At 47.4% G+C, this 24,125-nt stretch overlaps 1 protein-coding gene across 2 annotated transcripts in view; it reads left to right on the top strand.

Annotated features, from left to right (window-relative positions):
- The window catches only part of LOC135900994 (meso-2,3-butanediol dehydrogenase-like), a 387,488-nt gene extending 366,200 nt beyond the window's left edge, over nucleotides 1-21,288 (top strand). For both annotated transcript variants that reach the window (XM_065430620.2, XM_070533722.1), the window contains 3 exons: nucleotides 9,190-9,226; nucleotides 14,069-14,132; nucleotides 20,973-21,288. In XM_065430620.2, the coding sequence (XP_065286692.2) occupies nucleotides 9,190-9,226; nucleotides 14,069-14,132; nucleotides 20,973-21,173 (302 nt within the window). In that variant the 3' untranslated portion in view covers nucleotides 21,174-21,288. The remainder of the gene's footprint in view (nucleotides 1-9,189; nucleotides 9,227-14,068; nucleotides 14,133-20,972) is intronic.
- The last annotated feature ends 2,837 nt before the right edge of the window (nucleotides 21,289-24,125 follow it).

The following is a 24,125-nucleotide window of genomic DNA, read 5'->3' as shown; positions in this document are numbered from 1 at the left end:
GCCGTATTCTCCGGACAGGCCGCCACTGGAATACGAACATGGCAACGTTTAACGCTAGAACGTTGTCAAGTGAGGAAGTCTAGCAGTACTATTGGAGGAATTAGAGGGCAGTAAATGGGACATAATAGGGCTCGGTGAAGTTAGGAGGCCAAAAGAAGCATATACAGTGCTAAAAAGCGGGCACGTCCTGTGCTACCGGGGCTTAGCGGAGAGACGAGAACTAGGAGTCGGATTCCCGATTAATAAGAATATAGCTGGTAACATACAGGAATTCTACAGCATTAACGAGAGGGTGGCAGGTCTTGTTGTGGCAGGCCCTACATCCAGTCATGATGACCAAGAAGTGGAAAGCTTCTATGATGACGTGGAATCGGCGATTCCACGTCATAGTGTATTTTGTTTTCACGAGAGTGAAAACAAAATGCACTATACTAATGGGCGACCTTAATGCCAAGGTAGGCAAGAAGCAGGCTGGAGACAAGGCAGTGGGGGAATATGGCATATGCACTAGGAATATCAGGGGAGAGTTATTAGTAGAGTTTGCAGAACAGAATTATATGCGGATAATGAATACCTTCTTCCGCAAGCGGGATAGCGGAAAGTGGACGTGGACAAGCCCGAACGGCGAGACTAGAAGTGAAATAGACTTCATACTCTGCGCTAACCCAGGCATGATACAATATGTGTACGTTAGAAGTTGAGACTGACTCCAACCAAATAACTGAATTTTATTAGCCCGACGTTTCGGAGCGCATTCGGCTCCTTCTTCAAGGGGTTGTTCGTCGGGGGGTGGCGGTGTGCCGCTTTTAAAGCATCTTTTTTGAAGAAAGGAGGGGGGGGGGAACGGGAGGTGGGGAGACACTTCACAGACGGAAAGGTGGGGGGGAACAAAAGGAAAGGGGTGTGTGTTGTTGAGCGCTTCCATGGTGCTGGGATGACCGGTGCTGGGGGGAGTGCTCGCGAGGGTGCCCTTGATGGGGGGTGGGGGGGGGAGGTTACAGGGTCGCGCCGACGTTCTTTGTTGGTGAAACAAGCGGGAGTCTATCTGGCTGTGGGTCCTTTTCTTCTTTTCGTCAGGTCGCCAAGGCCATGGACATACACCGAGGGTAGGTTGCCCTTCACGCGGTTTATGTTATTCCCCGTATTCTGAATGTGCCATGACTCCAGTCGTAGTCTCTTTCGCCAGTTCGTTTCTGTTTGAAGGATTTCAGTTTCCTTGAACGCAATTTTGTGGTCGGCGTCTTCAGAGTGTTCTGCGACGGCGCTGCGAATACGGTTGAATGTCCTGACGTCGTTCTCGTGCTGTCTGATCCTTTCTTTTAGATTTTTGGTTTCCCCGATGTACGACGCCGGACAGTCGGCACAACTGATTTTGTAGACGACGCCTTGAGCTTTTTCTTTAGGTGGACGATCTTTTGGTTTAGGGAGGAGGATATTGAAAGTGTTTATTGGTTTGTGCGCCACTTTGAGGCCTTCTTTTTTTAATATTCGGCTGAGCGCTTCGCTGGTACCTCTGATGTACGGGATGGACACCCGCTTCTGGGGTTGGGGAGAAGCCGACGGCTGAAGGTCCCGCATTTTGCTTCTTCTTTTTTGTTGTCTGGTTGTTTTTCGAATGAAGTCCTCTGTGTAGCCATTCCTCTTAAGTTCGTTGAGAACCGTTCTCTTTTCTTTCTTTAGATCCGATTCCGATGAGGAATGAGTTTCGGCTCGTTTGAATAAAGAATTTACAACAGATTGGCAACAGTGGTTTGCCGGGTGGTCGGATTGGAAATGAAGATAGCGGCCTGTGTGGGTTGGTTTTCGGTAGACTGAAAATTTTAAAATGCCGTCTTTTCATGTAACTTGTACATCTAAGAATGGGAGTGATCCGTTCTGTTCGCGCTCATATGTGAACTGTATATCCGGGTCTATGGAGTTTAAGTGTTTCTGCAAGTTTTCGACTTGACTCGTCTTCACGATGCAAAAACAATCATCCACGTACCTGAGGAAGACTTTTGGTTTCGGGGAAAAAGTATTTAAAGCTCTCTCCTCGATGCTCTCCATAGTCAAGTTAACCATGGCAACGGAAATTGAGGCCCCCATAGGAGTTCCTTTAACCTGTTTGTAGTAGCTGCCTCGGAAGGTGAAATAGGTATTGGACAGGCACAGTTGGAGAAGGCGGCAGATCTCGTCTACACTCAAAGGGGTTCTCTCACTGAGCATATCGTCACGTTCCAGTGGATCTCTAGTTGCGGAAACAGCCAACTTAATGGGTACTCTTGTGAACAGAGAGATTACATCAAAAGAGACCAGGCATTCATCATCTTCGATACGGACTTTTGATGTGAGTTTGATGAAATTCTCGGAGTCGCGCACGTGCGATGCTGTACTTCCGGTGAGCGGTGATATCATCTGATGCAAGTAAGTGGATAGTGATCGTAGTGGGGAGCACGAAAAGTCTACGATTGGTCGTAAGGGGATTCCGGGTTTATGGAGTTTTGGCAAGCCGTAGAAAGCTGGGGCGGATCCGTTCCTACAGATTAATTTTAGGTGGAGATTTCGAGAATTTGGGTGGTTGCGGAATATTTCAGTCAGCGTCTTGTTCAGCACCGACTGGGTTCTCGTAGTGGGGTCCTTCTTTAGTCTCTCGTAATCTTGGCTGTCGAGTAGGGCTCGACAGCCAAATCCTCGTAGTCCTTTATGTTCAAAACAACGGTTGAGTTCCCCTTGTCCGCCGGTAGGATCACTATGTTGTTATCTTCTTTCAGCGTTCTCACTGCTTTTATTTCGTCGGAAGTTAAGTTGCGTTCTCTTCTGCGGTTGTTATTGGACCTTATTATGCCGATTGCTTTCAGTCTGACCTGTTCCCGCACTTTAGGGTCTAGTTGCTGGATGCCGCTCTCAAGGGCGGCGATCATCTTGGGGAGGGGTGGGTTATCTGTCGTAACATTGAATTTTTGACCTTTGCCTTCTTGAACTGTGCCTGTCCAATACCTATTTCACCTTCCGAGGCAGCTACTACAAACAGGTTAAAGGAACTCCTATGGGGGCCTCAATTTCCGTTGCCATGGCTAACTTGACTATGGAGAGCATCGAGGAGAGAGCTTTAAATACTTTTTCCCCGAAACCAAAAGTCTTCCTCAGGTACGTGGATGATTGTTTTTGCATCGTGAAGACGAGCCAAGTCGAAAACTTGCAGAAACAATTAAACTCCATAGACCCGGATATACAGTTCACATATGAGCGCGAACAGAACGGATCACTCCCATTCTTAGATGTACAAGTTACACGAAAAGACGGCATTTTAAAATTTTCAGTCTACCGAAAACCAACCCACACAGGCCGCTATCTTCATTTCCAATCCGACCACCCGGCAAACCACAAGGCATCTGTTGTAAATTCTTTATTCAAACGAGCCGAAACTCATTCCTCATCGGAATCGGATCTAAAGAAAGAAAAGAGAACGGTTCTCAACGAACTTAAGAGGAATGGCTACACAGAGGACTTCATTCGAAAAACAACCAGAAAACAAAAAAGAAGAAGCAAAATGCGGGACCTTCAGCCGTCGACTTCTCCCCAACCCCAGAAGCGGGTGTCCATCCCGTACATCAGAGGTACCAGCGAAGCGCTCAGCCGAATATTAAAAAAAGAAGGCCTCAAAGTGGCGCACAAACCAATAAACACTTTCAATATCCTCCTCCCTAAACCAAAAGATCGTCCACCTAAAGAAAAAGCTCAAGGCGTCGTCTACAAAATCAGTTGTGCCGACTGTCCGGCGTCGTACATCGGGGAAACCAAAAATCTAAAAGAAAGGATCAGACAGCACGAGAACGACGCCAGGACATTCAACCGTATTCGCAGCGCCGTCGCAGAACACTCTGAAGACGCCGACCACAAAATTGCGTTCAAGGAAACTGAAATCCTTCAAACAGAAACGAACTGGCGAAAGAGACTACTACTGGAGTCATGGCACATTCAGAATACGGGGAATAACATAAACCGCGTGAAGGGCAACCTACCCTCGGTGTATGTCCATGGCCTTGGCGACCTGACGAAAAGAAGAAAAGGACGCACAGCCAGATAGACTCCCGCTTGTTTCACCAACAAAGAACGTCGGCGCGACCCTGTAACCTCCCCCCCCCACCCCCCATCAAGGGCACCCTCGCGAGCACTCCCCCCAGCACCGGTCATCCCAGCACCATGGAAGCGCTCAACAACACACACCCCTTTCCTTTTGTTCCCCCCCACCTCCCGTTCCCCCCCCCCTCCTTTCTTCAAAAAAGATGCTTTAAAAGCGGCACACCGCCACCCCCCGACGAGCAACCCCTTGAAGAAGGAGCCGAATGCGCTCCGAAACGTCGGGCTAATAAAATTCAGTTATTTGGTTGGAGTCAGTCTCAACTTCTAATCAATTTCCCAACCAGACAGGCAATTCTGTCGAAATGTTTAGCTTCAAATATGTGTACGTGCTCGGTAAGGTGCGCTGCAGTGACCACAGGATGATAAGAACTCGAATTACCTAGACCTGAGGAGGGAACGGAAGAAACTGGTACATAAGAAGCCGATCAATGAGTTAGCGGTAAGAGCGAAAATAGAGGAATTCCAGATCAAGCTACAGAACAGGTATTCGGCTTCAACTCAGGAAGAGGACCTTAGTGTTGAAGCAATGAACGACAAACTTGTGGGCATCATTAAGGAATGTGCAGTGGAAGTCGGTGGTAACTCCATTAGGCAGGATACCAGTAAACTATCGCAGGAGACGAAAGATCTGATCAAGAATCGCCAATGTATGAAAGCCTCTAACCCTACAGCTAGAATAGAGCTGGCAGAACTTTCGAAGTTAAAAAACGAGCGTAAGACAGCTGACATAAGGAAGTATAATATGGATAGAATTGAACATGCGCTCAGGAACGGAGGAAGCCTAAAAGCAGTGAAGAAACTAGGAATTGGCAAAAATCAGATGTATGCATTAAGAGACAAAGCCGGCAATATCATTACTAATATGGATGATGTAGTTCAGGTGGCTGAGGAATTCTATAGAGATCTATACAGCACCAGTGGCACGCACGACGATAATGGAAGAGAAAATAGTCTAGAGGAATTCGAAATCCCACAGGTAACGCCGGAAGAAGGGAAGAAAGCCTTGGCATATATGCAAAGAGGGAAGGCAGCTGGGGAGGATCAGGTAACAGCAGATTTGTTGAAGGATGGTGGGCAGATTGTTTTAGAGAAACTGGCCACCCTGTATACGCAATGCCTCATTACCTCGCGCGTACCGGAATCTTGGAAGAACGCTAACATAATCCTAATCCATAAGAAAGGGGACGCCAAAGACTTGAAAAATTATAGACCGATCAGCTTACTGTCCCTTGCCTACAAACTATTTACTAGGGTAATCACAAATAGAATCAGGAACACCTTAGACTTCTGTCAACCAAAGGACCAGGCAGGATTCCGTAAAGGGTACTCAACAATAGACCATATTCACACTATCAATCAGGTGATAGAGAAATGTGCGGAATATAACCAACCCTTATATATAGCTTTTATTGATTACGAGAAAGCGTTAGATTCTGCTGAAGTCTCAGCAGTCATGGAGGCGTTACGGAATCAGAGTGTAGACGAGCCGTATGTAAAATTACTGAAAGATATCTATAGCGGCTCCACAGCCACCGTAGTCCTCCATAAAGAAAGCAACAAAATCCCAATAAAGAAAGGCGTCAGGCAGGGAGATACGATCTCTTCAATGCTATATCACAGCGTGTTTACAGAAGGTATTCAGAGATCTGGATTGGGAAGAATTGGGGATAAAAGTTAATGGGGAATATTTTAGTAACTTGCGATTCGCTGATGATATTGCCTTGCTTAGTAACTCAGGGGACCAATTGCAATGCATGCTCACTGACCTGGAGAGGCAAAGCAGAAGAGTGGGTCTGAAAATTAATCTGCAGAAAACTAAAGCAATGTTTAACAGTCTCGGAAGAGAACAGCAATTTACAATAGGTAGCGAGGCACTGGAAGTGGTAAGGGAATACATCTACTTAGGACAGGTAATGACGGCGGATCCGGATCATGAGACGGAAATAATCAGAAGAACAAGGTTGGGCTGGGGTGCGTTTGGCAGGATTCTCAGATCATGAACAGCAGGTTGCCATTATCCCTCAAGAGAAAAGTGTAGAATAACTGTGTCTTAGCAGTGCTCACCTACGGGGCAGAAACCTGGAGGCTTACGAAAGGGGCTCTACTCAAATTGAGGACGAACAAACGAGCTATGGAAAGAAGAATGATGGGTGTAACGTTAAGGGATAAGAAAAGAGCAGATTGGGTGAGAGAAAAAACGTGAGTTATTGACATGTTAGTTGAAATCAAGAAAAAGAAATGGGCATAGGCAGGACACGTAATGAGGAGGGAAGATAACCGATGGTCACTAAGGGTTACGGACTGGATTCCAAGGGAAGGGAAGCGTAGCAGGGGGCGGCAGAAAGTTAGGTGGGCGGATGAGATTAAGAAGTTTGCAGGGATGACATGGCCACAATTAGTACATGACCGGGGTTGTTGGAGAAGTATGGGAGAGGCCTTTGCCCTGCAGTGGGCGCAACCAGGCCGATGATGATGATGATGATTCTGAAACGTTCGCCTACCGCGAAAATCACATTCAATAGACCAAGTGACTGCTTACCCGTGACGTCAGCGTGCACTACCAACGCGTGCTCTCGAATGCTTCACATCGCATGAGAGATCGCGCCCGGCGAGTGTAGAGCGGCTCGGGTGTGTTGTTTTCGAGTGCAGTGGCCGCAGTACGGGTTCTGCGCACTGACTAAGTTAAGCTACGGCCTCTTTAGGCAAAATAAATTGAATAAGGAAGTGTGAAATGTTTTATTTTATATGAATCAACAAATATCGCCGCGATACAACGCGTGTAAGTCGCCACCAAGAAGCCTACTATAAAATACCAACTATCTTATCTCTACTACACTCCACCACCAACCAAACGCCAAGAGACACCAAAAGACGCGTTCATTATACAATATATGTCGAGAGCACCCATCGACACCATGGCGTTAAAATGACGTAGGTCGGAACTACTAGATGGCGCTGTTTCTTTTCTGGTTTTGCTAAAATCGGCAATCAGCGCGCGCCGTTGGCGGAGGCTTGGCCAGGGCGAAACTTTCGCGGAAGGCGAACGTTTCAGAATACGGCCCCAGCTTTGTCAAACGACTCGTCATGCCCTAGTCATGGAGGCATCTTCGCCGCACAGTCGTCTTCGTGCCATCTTCGTCACGTTGTCGCTTTATTATTGTGATTAATTCACTGACGTAATCCAATTGTTTTAATGTCGTCGCCGTCACACCTCGTTCGTCTTTCCGTCGATGTGAGTTATTCTCCCACCTTGTATGTAGTACTTGTGCCGTTTCTTAACCGTGATTATATCGCTCTTGTTATGCCGCTATCGTCAGACTCTGAGACTGCCGTCGTAGTGCCGTCATGGTCGTGCAATCGTCCTCTCTCCAGCTTCGGCATACGACTTTCTTCATACCGTCGTCGTCACGCAGTATTTGCCATGCAGGTGTCAAGATGCAGTCCGACACTCGCCTTCATCCCATTGTCCTCATGCCGTTGCAGGGCCATTGTCATCACTGTATCATCGTCATGCAGTCGTTTTCAAGCATTCATTGCCATATATATATATATATATATATATATATATATATATATATATATATATATATATATATATATATATATATATATATATATCGTCATGGATGTTTCATTAGTGTAACATCGACATGTGACTGTGGTCATACCGCCGTTGTCGTACCTTTGTCGTCATGCTGTAGTCGTCGCGCTGACGTTTCACCATCGTCATCACTTCAATACTGTCATCCCAGTTTCGTCGTGCTTTCGTCGCTGTGTCACATTTGTCATTTCTAGTTAGTCATTGTATCGTAATCAAGCTTTAGTAATCCAATTGCGATTATGCCTCGGTTCTGATTTCGTCGTTGCCGTTGCGTCGCTGTCGAACATACGCTACCGCATATCTTTTGTCATACCGCTGTCGTCATGCCATCTTGATCGTGCCACCGTCGTTATTCCAGCTTCTGCATCCCGTTGCCGTCACCGTCACGATGCCGTCGTCATACACTCGTTGCCATGTCATTATTCTGATGTCGTTGTCGCTTTGTCGTCGTTATAGCAGCGCTATATATTATTTTTCGACATCCTAATGGCATGCCGTCTTCGTCACGTGCCTTTGTCAATAAATCAATATCACTCCTTCGTCATTCTATGGCCACTGCGTCGGTGTCATGCAGTCGTCGCCATACCTCTTTGTCCATGGGCCACCTTCGCAAGCGAGTGCTATAGAGAATCGGTATGATATCGGAGTATGAGGCATATAGCCAATGCCAAAGATGTCTCAGGGTTACCACTACACGGGTCAAATAAGCGCCAGTTCAGGAATATTGAATGTCGCTACGTTGCTCGATTGCTCTTCGCGTTACCGTTGACAGTCATCGTGAGGTAAGTTCTGCTGTAGTTTTCACCTGCGCGTATGGTGAAAGCGAGAAGTGCCCATGAGAGCCCGAGGAACAGCTCAGGGAACGAATCCGACACGCAATCAAGAACCGAACACTGCAGCTCTTGCGTAAATTTGTGGATGCGGCTAAATGAACTTTACTTCACTGGAATCGATAAATAGCTCTACGATCAGAAATTTATGATAGCTGCTGACTTTCAACGCACATCGGCGAAGTAGCCAACGCAGAAAAGGTTTGTTCGATCCGCCTGCTCTGACTGGACTTCATGAAACCGCCTAGTTTGCTTATGTTGTTCACCATTGACATCAAATGGCATATGCACGTCGTCCTTCGCTTCAGATGGTGCGCGCTTGATGCACCACGACTTCGTGGCTGCGTGTACGCTTCCTCGACACATATGATGCAGACCTTGTGTACAGAGTGCCGAGATGGTTTTTGAAAGATAAGGGGATAGTACTTAATTTGACCGGGATAAAGTTCACGAAGTTATAGGATAGGGGAAGGAGCGTAGGCTTGTTTGTTTGGACTGCTCAGAGAGGATTAGGAGGTCTATATTATAGCGAAGGCTAAAGTCAGAATACCTTAAGCTGCTACTCTCAGCACATTGTTGCCAGTGTTTCATATTGGTCAGGCAACTCATTACAACGTTTTCTTTCTTTCGTTTCAGAGAATGCTGCCTATGGTGTCCGTGTGAACTCAATCAAGTAAGAGCACTATTCACATTTTTACTGGATTAGCGTGTTCCTGCCTCTCGTGCAGCAGGTTTTCGCTACGCACAAAGAACACACACAACTACTATAATTGTTTTCGTCACAGGCACTGTGGCAATTCATGTTACGAAATCGTTTGGCAGGTTGGTTATCATGCATCCCTTGAGTTTTCGCAAAGTGTTAGGAGATGGATGAACACTGTTGTGCATGCGAGGAACTGGAGTTTATCACGTGAACGTGTGACGAAACAAGCAATGCGATGACGACGATAACGGCAATAGATTGGCGGCGATGACGTGACTGATTTTTTGTTTTCCTCCGAAGAAACACTATGCTGCTGTGGAGCGCAGCGCACAACTGCAATGTCATGCGATTTTTATGTTTCTACAGTGTATCTTTTAAAAGGAAGCACAAAATTAAAAAAAAACCAAACCAGATCAGACGGATACAGAGTGTGAGACGGCTACGCAGCAATGTTAAGAGCTGCCAGTGATGCTCGCAGAGGGAAGAATGATGATGAATGGTGTCGTCACCGAGATGAAAATATATAGCCCATCTTGTAACGGAGACGCGTACCCATTCTAGATATTGGTCAATCCAGAGCAGACGTGTTGGTGTTACAAACCTCGTAGCACTAAGCCAGTACCATTATATGCTTTCGCGCATACCAAACGTGTCAATAGAGGGATTCTTATTCTTTGTTTTCAAAACGCCCCCAGTAAATCCTGTGCTCATCAGGTTTAAGGCAGTTTATCAGTTCAACATTTTACACAAGCACGGTATCTTTGCCCGTACAGTGCTCTGTACAGCAATCGCTGTTCAGAAGGGTGAGTGCGCCGAGTGATTGCCATGTGGTCGCTTTGCCTGGCAGACGTAAAAATGTGGCTGTCATACAGTGCATTCACAAGCAGTCTCAGAATGTCGAGAAAATTGTAGGTTATTACAACGGTAAAGTTCTCTTTTTCGCACCGCAGAAACCCATAAAGCTGTGCAAGCAAAGGAAATGGTGCCACGCGCCGCACAGCTGTAAAACAAAAAAAAACACACACAAAATCCGTTAATCACCTGTGCTAGCAAAGTGGTCTACTGTATTCCTCTTTCTTTTGGCAAGGAGTACGTAGGTCAAATGGGATGCTGCATCAGTGACCGGCTAAGAGAACATTCAAACGATATCAAGAAAAGCGTGCGCGATGGTTGAATCGCATGTCACTGCAGTTCGCGTGGCTGTGGTGTTCCTTGCTAATTGTACTGTTGTCAGCAGAAGCGCTGATCAACTACAACGTGAAACAATTCAGGATGGAAAGATTTCGTGACTTGGCTACGGGTGTGTAATCCCGCTGTCTGTGCACGTGCAGAAAATGAGTTAACCTTTCTAAGGGTGTGGATTGAGCAAGTGCAATGTGATGAGTGACGGGTATGAACATGGGTTTCCGAATATAAAGCATTTTTTTTTTACATTAGCGCTCGTATTTCATCTTGTTTCCTCTGTCCTTGCGTATGTCGGCGCTGCAATCAGATCACGAAGCTGTAATGATGACGATTGCACGACCATGACGGCATCACTCTGCCAGTGTGACGGCGTCGCAACGTCAGCGACGGCATCGCGACTACGAGACCCTACTTGGTGGCCCAGGCTGTTTGATATCTTGGGTCCCTGGGTTGGCTTAGAAAGCACGATGACGATGGTATGACGAGGGTAAAATTGCACGAATCTGCAATTACAGCAGGGCAGCGACCCCGACGGTCTCACGAGTGAAGCACACATCACTGGCTTTTGCAGGTAGTCAACTCCGGCAACTGGTTTGGCGTAAGATGATAGATAGATAGATAGATAGAGAGATAGAGATAGATAGATAGATAGATAGATAGATAGATAGATAGATAGATAGATAGATAGATAGATAGATAGATAGATAGATAGATAGATAGATAGATAGATAGATATGAGGGCGAATCAGAAAGTCTTTGCGCCTATTTTTGAGCCACATTCGGGCTGTAAATGCGAAGTCAACATACGCATTCCCAGCAGTGGACCTTTCTTGGACCAGCCCGGCCTTATGTGCCGGTAGCTCCACGGCAGGGCGCTGCTCTCAGTTGTTGAATAGAGCGCTTGTGCTTCACACGTCCACAGCGTAGGAGCAACGAAGTGTGATTCGTTTTCACAGGAGTAAGGGACTAACGCCCATCGATATCAACAGGGAAATGTTGCCCACGTCTCGCTTTGAGATGTGTGAGGTGCTGGTGTTGTGATTTCGCCAAAGGCCGTGGCGACTTGCATGACATTGAGGGTTCGGCGAGCCACGTTAGGACGAGTTGCATCCACCACAAAGGCATCTCAAATTTAGTGCTGTGATGGGACATATGTCTGAACCGCTATGCGGAGTATGTGGGAAAATAGTGGAGGGTAGGTAGAGTGGTACGTATACTTGGATGTACTTGGATTACCTGTAGGTACCTGATTTAGGCTATTAAAAATATGGGCAAAGAGTTTCTGGGGCTCTTTCAGCAGTTTTGAGTTTAGATTAGCCAAAAACGGCTGAAGTAGGCTAAGATTGCTATTCCCAGTAAAAGAGTATTACACCAGGTCACTTGAATAACACCAGTGCACTGTCACATCTCGTGATATAGTTTCAGGCAAGATTAGCTAAAAATGGATTAACTAGACAAAGATTGCTATTCGCATTGAAAGAACATTACACCAGTGCCCATGTATAACACGAGTGCACCGTCACGTTCCGGGATATATTTTCGGGCAACCTGGACAGAGAGGAGTTCAGAGGGCAATGAAAGCAAAGGTGCTGCAGGTGGCGTGGAATGCAGCATTTCCGCCCGCATTATCATTGTTGTAGTCGTAACCGTTTGTCATCGTCGATTTATAGCACGGGATACGTCCTCTACGCAATGCAAGACCTGCCTAATTCAACCTGGTGCACTTGATGTCAGTAACAATATCAGTTACTCGTTCTTGTTCGCCGGGCTTACTAGATGGCATAATGTCAAAATGAAATTACATTTAAGCATGCAGGCCAGCTTTATGCAGATAGTTCATCAGCGGCTTATGAAGCGCATTGGTTTTGAGCCATTGTTCACCATTTTTGCGTTACTTCGCATCACTAAATACACATTCGCGTACACTCTTTTTTTTTCAAGGCACGGTCAAAGTAGAAGGTGGGCATCAGCTGCAAATGCAGAATCGGAGTACTTCGGACACCTGAGAATGGATTCATATGGTTCAGACAAGGTACACGTCGTCGCTACTGCAAGAGTCGCCCGGCCCATTTCTCTACCAGATAAAAATTGTGGGGTAGAATGAGACCCACAAGGAAAGAACTGGTTGAGGGCACACATGTTCCGCAGGAGGATAGATTTTCTCTCAACGAGAACAGAGCAGGTGTCCGAAGAAAGGGATAGTAGAGGAGTGGCGGTGGGCGAGAATGTCAGCTCTGTGGTCTGCAAAGTGGACCATGCGCCGTCAAGCAGTGCACTGTTATGTTTACACATGGATGCTTATGAAGTCCACGAATCTGCTAACTAATACGCAACGTGTTTGTGATTTGTTTCAGCTTCCTGACTGCGCGGAGGCTGTCAGTATACCTAGATATTGGCTCCGTTGACGTTATGCAAGTTGACGAGGGCTTTATTCGCATCCTGTATAGCCAATTGGTCCCATAATAATGGCTTGCATATTCAGAGGGTGGTGCCTACGTCATGTCGAGTGATCTGCACTGTACAACCATTATCGAAACAGGCGAACAAGTAGCCGTCTTAAGTCCGACAAATCTTGAGATCCAAGCCACCTGCAACTGTGCCCTATAATCCGTTAAGGACTTGGTTTCTGGACTTCACATTAAATTTACTTGGCACCATTGTTGCTTAAAATCAGCGCTTCGGTTACCCTTATTCTTCCGCAGCAGCCTTTGGGCTTTCAAGTAGCACACCAGGGCATATTGACCAGCTGTGTGCTTCTATGACTGCACACTACGTTTTGCATACAGTTGAATGGGCGCTTTGATGACGAGTGCTTAGTGAGTTCAGAGTCCATCATGGTGCGCGTCATGGTCACTGAGTTAGTAAGAAGAGTTGTTCACAGTCAATGGTAACGCCGAAGAACGGCGACCAGGTAATGTTTGCTGTAGTACAGAGGCAGCTCCGCTCCTTGGAGGACCCCGCGGTGCACCGTCGCCTCGCCATTGCTATTTCGCCCATAGTACGATATATAGAACACAAAAAAGCGGATGATTGGGCTTCAACTGCGTCTAGAATACCTCAGTCAATAAAAATGTGCAGGCACACTTGTGACGCAGAAATACACATGCCACGAGCTGAAACAAAAACAGAAAAAAAGAAACAAAAACAGAAACAAAAATCGGCATGGCATCGATTGCGTTACACATCTCACTGCGTTCTGCATAGGCTGTAACTAGGTGCCTCAATAGAAAACAAGCGTGGTACTATCGAGGCATGCAAAGATTCGTAAGCATGAAACGCGCCATCTATATGCGTTCCTAATGATACGTGCAACTGTGCCATTCAGCGTGATTCCTATAACTACCCAGAAAGAAAAGCAACGGATGGAAAGAATAGATTTTTTGGCAAAAAGTGTTGCAACAAATATCTAAAAGGCCAAGAGTACCACAGGGCTTATAGGGTTTCCTGATAGAGAACGGAAAGCAGCAGATGAACAAGTCGGAAGTTTGTCCTGCAGTGCACCTTTGTAGGTTATGACGGTGATAATCTTTGAACAAGGCCTCGCATTGCTCGCAAGTGTGCAGGTGACTTGCGGAGCAGGCAAAAGTGACAAGCAATGTGACATGCGAATTCACTTTTCTTTTGCAGTCCAGCCTATATCAACACCTTGATTGGGAAAACACCTGCAGTCAGCGCCGATGAATACATGGAGGTATGTGCCATGAGTATTAATAATACTACGAATATTAGGAATATATTCTGATTATGTTAACTTTTCCTCGCGCTCTCATAACACAGACATAGTTATCATTACGATTATCTAATGCAGTAAGCTCTTTTAAGAGATCGCCATGCAGATATTGTAACGCAATGCATCCAGTTAACCTCTCGAGTGCGTTGGACGAGCTCAGCTCGTCAAAGGCGATAACTGCCTTGAAAGCGACTCGAATCAACTCCGCGCGTCCACTTAGTTTTTTTCTACACACAGATTGCTGCATTGCCGGCATTTGGTATGCGTTATTATTTCACTTTCTTTTTACTATATCGATTTGAGCCCTTTTTCAGCGCGTTGAAGGCCACAGTGATTCTCTCTTCGTGTTCTACAACATAGATGGAAGCCATATTGTGAGCACTGGAGGGGCGCATGTATTGCGGTATTTGTTTTCTGCTACATGAACGGAGCACTTTGTAGGCACTCAGATACCAAGTTTTTGGCATCGTACGCTTTGTCAGCCTTTTTGGCAGATTTGAAATGATGATATCTGTAGTGTTTGTGGCAATGATAAGTACATATATACGGCACAGCCAAAGATGAAATAATGTTCTCACGCTAAAAGCATGAAGCAAATTGACTGGAAAAGCTTTAAAATGGTTTTCGATAGAGTGAAGTATGAAAATAAACAAAACATTCAAGAGGCAAACATTGGTCACCTGGGTGACGGAGCAGGAGGAGGATGAAATAAAGAATTAAGACAGGTATGTTAACCAGGAATGCGTGTGGTCGGGTGCCCTACTCTGGTAGACGGGAAAGAAGGAATATAAAGATGACATCGAAAGAGGGAGGGGACGAGAAAAAAGGCGGTGAGCTCGAGCGCGGACGCGGAGGGCCTGCGCAAGTCAAAGGCATTCATATGGGCAACTCGCCCTTCAGAAAGACAAAAGTGGCTTCAAAGCTTTGCGGGCCGACGAGGGACGGTCTTCAAGCTGTACTTGCACGGACAGCGGTTGATCGTCCAGTCGTTGCAATGCCATAGATACTGTTGGTATTTCCGACTGAAAATGATCACAGTGACACAATAAATGTTACATGTCCTCTTGGCCGCCGCAGACGTCGCTGTCGCAGACGCACTGTCACTCCTTCTAATTGAAGTAGTGTACGCCTTCGAGAAGGCCACTACCAACCACAGCCAGTAGAGAAGCGATACCTCACCTCACGTCGATGAAGGCCGGGTATAGGTCGGCGTTAGAGCCAAGGGTTCAGATTGTGCGACTAGGGGCGTCTTACATTAGGGGTGTTCACTCTTTTCCAGAGAGCTTGCATGCCATGTGACAATGTAGCCTTGTCGCGTCTGACCTGGAAACGGGAATGGTAACGCTGTGTTGTTGTTGATGTGACTGTCGAACAGCTTTGTATGCTTCATCATTTCCACTGATCCCGCAATGGCCAGGTAGCCATTGGAAAATAATTTTGTGGCCTTTTTGTTTGACGTCGCTGTGACGTTTGACAATTTCGTACGTTACCTCTTCGTAAGCTCCACGTTGGAGAAGTGACTGCATGCTGTCTAAAGCCGGTCTCGAGTCGGAAAACATGGCCGACGTGCCAGGACTTTCTGAGTCAATAAATTGAAGCGCGCAGCGCTGAGCCGCGAGCTTGCAGCCACGGACGTCGGAAGATGTTACGTATTGAATCGCAGTGTTATTGCTCTCGTCGTTATCAACACAACGCCCTCAGAACTGGTCGATGTAGTCGATCCGCAAGTACAGAGGTGCAAGTGGGCACTGTATCTCTCGCACAACAAGATCAAGCTCAATTGTTTTTCTTCAAATGGTGGTAGATCTGACTTTCTGAAGTCGTGGAATTATGAGGTGTACTTCAGGATGGCACTAAACCATGGAGGAGACACCAGCGAGGACGCAGGTGTGCACCACGATGTAAGCAAGGCACGATATACACTGACAATTGGGCTAAATTACATGCGGAGACTTTCCAAGGTGAGCGTGGCGAGGTGTTCTCAATGGGCCCGCGCAGGGTGCCGGTTATGCGAACACATTGTCTTGATGGCGATGTGCGTCGCGATTAAATAAACTCCACCAATGGCAGTAGTTTCAGCCCTTGACGCACTGCGCTATAGTCCAAGGCATATCCTCAGAGCTGAGCCTGAATTCTGTGAAATATACGCAAAATAATTTTGCGGTGTTCGATATAACAGGTACATAGTCTATACCGGGGGAACCTATCAAGCAGCACCTTGTGCAGCTGGAACATGGATTGTGTTGACACCTCCCATTTCTTTCCTACAAGGAACCTCGACAGATAACAAATAGCCATCAGTCGCTTTTTCTTGTGGTCTACCTGAGGGGTCCAGGACAGGTCTCTGTCACTCACAACCTCTGAGAACCTGTGACTTCTGCTGGATGATATCCCTTGTCCATTGATTCATGTGCCGTATGCAGACATTGCCTTCCGGGTAAAGGTCACCACGGTGCCCTTTTCTCATTTCACCTTCAGTCCTTGTTTGCCAAGGCAGCATGATGATGATGAGACCGCCCTCTGAAACCTAGCGCGAAGCTGAAGCCTGTCATCCCCGACGTACAGATACAGATGTCGTTGGCGTAGGTAGTCGAACGGTGCTTCGTAGGTTATCGAGTAGTCCAATAAGGGCTAGATAAAATAGCATTGGGGCATAGCACTCCACCCTCAGTGACATCCATGCCTACTGTAATACTGCGGTGTCGAGCCATCCCATGTGAGCACGTAGAATCATCGCATGTATGGGTAGCTACGAACCCAGAGATATATCTTGCCACGAAGTCCTAGTGCTTCTAATGCTTTAAGAATGGCTTCACGGGTGACATTATCGTAAGTTCCTTTAATAGCTAGCAACAAGGCACGGACAAGCGTTTACAGGCCTTTTGGAATTTGATATAAGTTACCAAGTCGACAAAGTTGTCTATAGATGAACGGCCGCTTTTAAGTCCTGTCTACATGTCTGGATAAATTTATTAGTACTATAGGTACCTCTCCAGGCGCGTAAGAACCATTCATTTTATTACTTTTCCTACAAAACTATCAAGTGCTGTCGGACGGTATCACGCAATGTCCAAAGGCGACTTGCCAGCTTTGAGGAGCGGGATCAGGCCACTTGACTTCTTTTCTGGGGAACCGTGCCCGTCTGCCACGAGTCCTTGTAAAGGTGCAGGCGTGAGTACCTTCCGAGTTCGTTGACCAAGGGGACACATAGCACGATATGTAATACCACATGTCCCTGGCGCTGAGGAACACCTGGGTAGAGCAAGGGCCGTCTCTAGTTCGTCAAGAGAAAAAGGGCCCTCCATAATAAAACACTTATGTGGTTCGGAGAACATTGACATATGAAAGAAAAATAACGCTGTGACATATAGTGCACGCGACAGCGCGTTTCGCTGCGCTAATCTAATACAACAATACGTAGAGTAAGGCACGGAAATAACCGAAAACGAACAAGCAAGGACGACCACACTTGGTCAAACGCTTGCTTGATATAACTAAGAAAGGCGACAGTTCGGGTTAGTTGGTATGCCACAGTCTAAATAGAGTAAAAACACAAAAGAAGAGAGGACGAAAAGAAACGTGGACAAGCGGTTGTTCATGCTTCTCACCGTCCTGTCTTCTACTGCGGGTTTACTTTTATTAGGCCCTCTTGATGCCAGGCAGTTTACATAGGGTAGCTTGGCTAACACGGTTTGGTCTGGATGCAGTGTTACTGCGTAGCTGAAGCAAGCCACATCGACGTTAGGCAGTAGACAATGGGAAGTCAATGCCCTTGTCGTTGGTGGTATGGATGTCTGAATGATGGATATTGGGTCTGATCATGTAGGGATGTATGGATGAGCGGTCGATTGAATGAAGGGTACAATATTCGGGAAGCCACTGAGAAATCTAAGTAGCAGAACCGGCTCACTGGAATTGGTGCTATTGAAAGGCATGGCTGACCCAGAAGAAACTGCAAGATGTGGCGCATACTCGAGACGTCGGAAGCTTTCTGGTTATACCTTGGCAGACTTGCATTCAACATTCCTCGGCCAAGTGGTCGGCGTAATTTGGACTTCCATTTGTAAGAGATTAAAGACCGAGCTTGAGCTTGTGCTTTCTTTCTGCCATCTTTTTATAAGTTTTCGCCTTTTGGCCCCCCAGATAACTGGAAGGTGCGAGAAAGACACCTGTGTGATCTTGGGTGTTTGCAGTAATTTCTATGTGCTGCTTGATTTAGCTCTGAGCTTCTCGGCATCAAACGTTACAGTCCTCACGGTGTGCTGCTTGAGCTTCAAGTGTTTTGCGTACTCGTGTGCAATCGGTTAGGTGGGTCCCGCGTTAGTTTTTAAAGGGCTGGGTACCGGTACTACCCAATCGTAAGTGGAACTCCAAAATACTGTGATCACTACCAAGAGTGTCGTCGTTGTTGTCTCTTGGGATCACAGGAGGCCGCGGACCACCGAAAGTCTGGGTTGTGTCCTGTTGAGCTGTGCAGATGCGCGCGTGTGGTATCGTTAAGCATGGTAAAGACATAGCTGCGAGCTAAAGGTTCCGGTTTTCGGCAGTGCGGTTTTGTCAGGTTTTGATAGATACCTTATGCTACGTTTGCACTGTTCAGGTCTACCAAGAGTAGAGCTGATTGAGAATTGCTAGGTCCGATTCGGAGTAACAGAGCAGCAGGTGTGTCCAAATCATTTATGAATGGGTCGAATAGCAGTTCATCATCAGCATACGGTCCCCCAATTTCGTTGTTGGGTGAGGTGCTTGTTAGTCATAACGTTGATGGGGCTGGCTTCTGTCTGCGTGGTTTGTAGCTGCTTGCGGACGTAGGGTAATCACTATTAGCACAATTCCAGATGCTGCGCCGTCTCTGTCGGGGTTCTCGATGCGTTGTTCTAAAAAAATTCGCAGAAGATGACAATGCTCCCTAACGCGAAATTTGGGCACAACTCTATATGTGTTTTCATTTTGCAATATATTGGCTGGCACGAACAATCTGACCCGTACAACATCTTGCAAACGGAGCGAAGTGTGGCGCGACTGCCTCCCTAATCAGAGGATCGCGAGAGGCAGCACGTGAGTGCCACGTGGGCGCGATTCCACATGGGCGAGATGCCACGTGGGCGCGAGTATCGAACCTTTTGCGTGTATCGGCGTCGTTGCCGCGGTCGAGAAATCATATACAGTGGCACCTAGTGTCGTACTGGAAACTTACGACGGCTTCGCCATTAGCAACGGAGCAGACACGCCGAGTGCGATGCAAGTGGTTTGTGGTGGTGGCTCGGGCGAAGGAATGTGTTCGCTGAGGCCTTGTTACTAGGTAGGTCTTGTAGGCCTTGTTTGGTTGCTGGGCCGTGATAATATGCACTCGCGTTTTGAGTGGGCTTCCTTCTTATAGGCTAGGTGAAGCTGTAACCCGTAGGAAGCAGGGTGTGGCTGAAAACCTGCGATTTCGGAAGGTATCCGTGAGGTGGGTCATTGAGTTTGCAGATAACGTTGCAAAGTGTGACGTAAACGCAACTTTGGGCGTCGAGCGTAGGCAGCGTTTCAATATTGAGAAGCGATAGGCTACTAGCGCAGAAACATCGACTACCTGCAGCAGCGCCGTATGACACAGCATGGCAGATGAAACAGCTTCCAGTAGCAAATACTATGGCACTGCATTACTTTATTGAGCGCGCATATTGAGGTGCACACGTCCGGCAGAGAGGATACCGGTTTCGTGGAACGTAGGAGTGCTTGTGCTTCTCATAACTTGCATGGTCACGCACAGATTTTGCTGAATGCATTGGGCTGAAGAAAACGCTGATGTGGCATGAATCTTTATCGTCAAACCTAGCTAGAGACCGAAGCAAGCTCCTTCGCTACATAGCGCTCATTTTATGGGAAAGTTGTGTCCGAAAGAAACTCGAAAGCGGGACAACGATTTTAGAAATTTATGTACAGAAGCATAAAAAATTTCGAGGACACTTAACCTTCGCCTTTAAGAGTGGAACGCGACAGCATTCAAAGATCCCTGACTGCTTCTCACACTTTGTGGCAACTGCAGCGTAACCGTAATGTCTCCTGGGAAACGCTCGCGGCGAGTGCGATGCCCGAAGGCAGGCTTTCTGCTAGAAACGGCGCCTCTGGAATGGGCCTCGTTGCGGCGAGGCGAGTTCATCTCGAAGTGTTTCCAGGAAGTGGGCGCGGTGCTCCGTGGACTCGGAGATATTTACGCGCCGGCATGCGCAAATGTCGGATGCCGTTTCCGGTCCATGCATTGCAGAAGCACTGGAAAAGGGGTTTGTTTGAGTTTTCGCGTAACATAATTATGTTTTCTCGTATATTTTAATTACACCCCCAGAGCTATCATGTGTGTAGGGTGTGCGTAAGTAGTTCGCGATTTGCGACGTACTTTAGCTTGAAAAATTAAGCTAGTTCAGCCAATTCCTTGCGTCACATCGAAGGCCTGGGTATACGAAGTTCGAAAATCTTTTTGTCCTATCGACGACCACCGCCGATCGTCGATGCGAGACGTCGGATGCCGACGCCGGATTTTTTTGCTACACGGGCTCCTTAACGCTCACGCGTTAATGCTAGTATGCATAATACCAGAGGTCACAAGTCAAGTTTGAGGGAGTGGAAGTGGCACGAATTTCTTCATCAGCTGGTGTTTTCTTAACACTGGTATTTCGAGGTATCCGGACCGCTCTGTGTCTACTGTTTTATTTGTACCGTGTGTACTGCGTTTCAGGGTACCCTAATGTGCTAGGCCAAATTCTACGTAGATGGTAATTTACTAGTGCTTACGGTTCTCTGAATTATGTGTCCGTGCAGATCTTCGAGAAAATGAACGCTGATAAGCACGCGCTTGGACGAGTGGGTACGCCGGAAGAAGTGGCCCGCTGCATCGCCTTCCTGGCATCCGACGATGCCGCGTTCGTCACGGGGATCACAATGCCTGTCGATGGGGGCTTGCTCCTTCTGTCCAGCGTCTCGGGTTCCGCCCCAACGCTGGATACCCAGAAGACTGCGTGAGAAGCCAAGAACGCAGCCTGGCTGTCCTGCCAGGTTACACAGTAAAAGCCAAGCAAATTCTGGCAGCCTCCTTTTTATAAAGAATTCCCCCGCCTTGCAATTACCTGCTGTCTTTTTAGAGGCTTGCGCTCATCGAAGGAGTACTTTCACTTTGTTTGGGCCATGGAAGGCCAAACAATGATAAATACTGGGATTTGGAATGCAGCTGAATATAGTGGGAGAGCAGTTTCTTCCGGAAAAGCTAATTTCCAAGAAGTATTAGATGCTATTTTGGTGGGCGCACGTACAACATTGCACCTTCGTTGAGCACTTTATGCACCAACGCAAAATGAAAATATGTGCGCTATACCACACGTTGTCCTGATTACAGCGGTTAGAGATTTTCTTCGTTTTCTTTTTTTTTCTTCTTTGCAAACGTACCTTGCGTACCTACAGATTGACTCGCGCGGCCGTCATACGTTGTTGCCGTCAAGGCGCTCTTGGCTCATTTTAAACCAGCAGCATTGTCAAAGAAGATAGAAAAACCGGCAGTACACAAGCTGACGAGATAAAATAAACTTTTATTGAGTATGTAATTTTCTCTCTGAACATTTCTTAGCAAAGGATCTGATATCATTCAATATGCGGCGCAGCCCGTCTATTTCAAGAAGTTCGCTTAAAAGTTCCACAAAAACTCACAGCAATGACCATTGCAATGAATGGTCGACAGTTTGTTGTGGACGTCAAATGCGATGTGTGGGGCAGAGAGAGGAGCGCGTGGGTAAATAAGCGCGCTGTGCAAAATAAATCAATCAATCGGAACATATAGGCTACATCCGCGAAACCTAAAATCTCTTGCCCAAATATTTCTTGCATGTTGTTCAGCTTCCTGATATATATGCTAGTAAGAAATTACGTGCTTCTTGTATCAAACCGCTTCAAGCTAATTCATTTCTCGTCTCAATGTACCAGGACGACAACTGCGAAGCTCCAGGGTGGCTAACATATAACTAAAATAAAACAGTATACACGAGCTGTGTAAGTTCCTTATTTTTTATATATTGCTTTATTTACTCGTTCACCTCCCAGAACCGCAGCTTAATCTAAAAGAATAATTGCATTCATTCTTTCAACTTCAGCTTTCTTTGCTACCGGGCTGAACAGGTACTTCCTTAAGGCAAATACGCGGGCAATGAAGAATAGCGAATCGGGGGGTGGGCAATAATGTAGAATGTTTTGCTCATTTCCCCTCCTGAAGAAATACCATGTCGCAATCGTACATACCTTCTGCCGCAAAAGACGCTACATTGAGTATCTCCAGCCACTTTGGCCTTCACATAAGGGCACACGATCAAGAGAGCGTCCTCCCCCTCGTTTGCCTGCACCATCACGAAGTAATAATAGAATTATTAACTTAATTGCGAAATTGTCAATAAAATGCGCGCGAAGTCTGCGAGGCGAAATGTAGGAACCCGATTCAATCCCCAGTTCAAGAAAATCAAAGACGAACTCTTCCTAAGCGGATTGGGGGGAGAGATAGGCGAGGAGACACGGCGCACGGCGCTCTATCGCGTTACCTCTGGCGACAGGGAACAAGCAGGATCAGCGGACCTCCGTTATTTCACTGCACTATCTGAGAGATCGGTCACGTTTTGACGTATGATGACGCGTTGAATAATTTCAGACTATTTCCGTCGTTTTATATGCCGAAACTAGGATCTGATTATGAGGCAAGTCGTTGTGGGGGAGAAACGTCCGTGGCCTCATCGTTACAGTATTGGGCTTTCGAGCTCTAGGTTTCCTGTTCAAATGCGGCTGTCGGAGAATTTTAACCATTCGTTTAGTTAGGAAAGTGGCATTTTCGCCCGGAGGAGGTGTACTCTCCACATTGATGGCACGACACTGGACACTGAAGTTCCGCATTGTGCTTGGACTCCTCTGTTCGAAGCATAGACCACTTACACCAAGCAGTATTAGCCAGCGCCATCACTCGGCGCCACCGTGAGTGGTGGCGTTGGCTAACACTGCCAGGGATAGTTCGAGTACATGAACATAAGTGCCCCGCCGCCGCGGGTAGCCCGTTCGGTAAGATCATCGCAAGTGTAATGCGAAGGCACTGGCTCGTGCCTCAACTGCAGCCAGTTGTTTTTAGAGCGCAGATTTTTGGCGCCCGTTTCGCGTCGCCGTCGGCCTCGCCGTGGTGCCTCGCCGTAACCACCTCCGTAGCGGGGGCCAGCACGCTGCTCTAGCTGCGCGCGCTCCTGGAGCCTTGTCATGGCGCGAGCCTTGCACTCCCCTTGTCCACCAAAGCCGGATCACGTGTTGTCGCCTAGCTTGTCGCCACCTTCCTCCTTGTAGCGCCATTGCGGTGACTCTCGCCGCTACCGTCCACTGCACCCTCGCTGTCCATTCTCCCGCTGTCGCGTCAGTGCCGCGGTCCCGGCGGCGGGTGCTCCTTGCCGCCTCGCGCGTGATCCACGGCTCTCCACTGCTCCGTCTCCGTGTCGAGGGGCTGTACGGCTCTCAGTCATGCCTCTCGCTACCCCTTTGGCGGGGCGTGTTCCTCAGTGGCATTTTTCGCCTCTGGCAGTGCTTGTGCCTGGCTGTCCTTCTCCCGCCTCCACTCTTGTCCTATACCTACCCTTACCTGGCGCAGTGCCGTTGCAGCGATTCGAAAGACACTTATAGCGTTCCGTCCCCTTACTTCTACTTCCCACCCCAACCTTGTGCGGCCACATTCCGGCTTGTCTATGAGTGAATGAATTTGTGACCTCTACTCAATACCCCTGTTCTCCACCCGTTTGCTCACCCGACCTCAGAAGAAACATCAAATAGTAATTGCTCATCTCCCCTCCCTGCTCCGCGGCGGTGGCCCACTGTAAGAAGGCGCGATGGCGGATACCCAGAAAGCCGGCTCGAAAGCGACGGATCGTGGTGTGTGCTGCCCAATCCGAAACGCAGAACTACCTGCGT

This window comes from Dermacentor albipictus, chromosome 2, assembly GCF_038994185.2.
Source record: "Dermacentor albipictus isolate Rhodes 1998 colony chromosome 2, USDA_Dalb.pri_finalv2, whole genome shotgun sequence".
In the NCBI taxonomy this organism is placed as follows: domain Eukaryota; kingdom Metazoa; phylum Arthropoda; class Arachnida; order Ixodida; family Ixodidae; genus Dermacentor; species Dermacentor albipictus.
The sequence above is the reverse complement of the archived record's forward strand: the minus strand, read 5'-3'. Positions and strand labels throughout refer to the sequence as shown.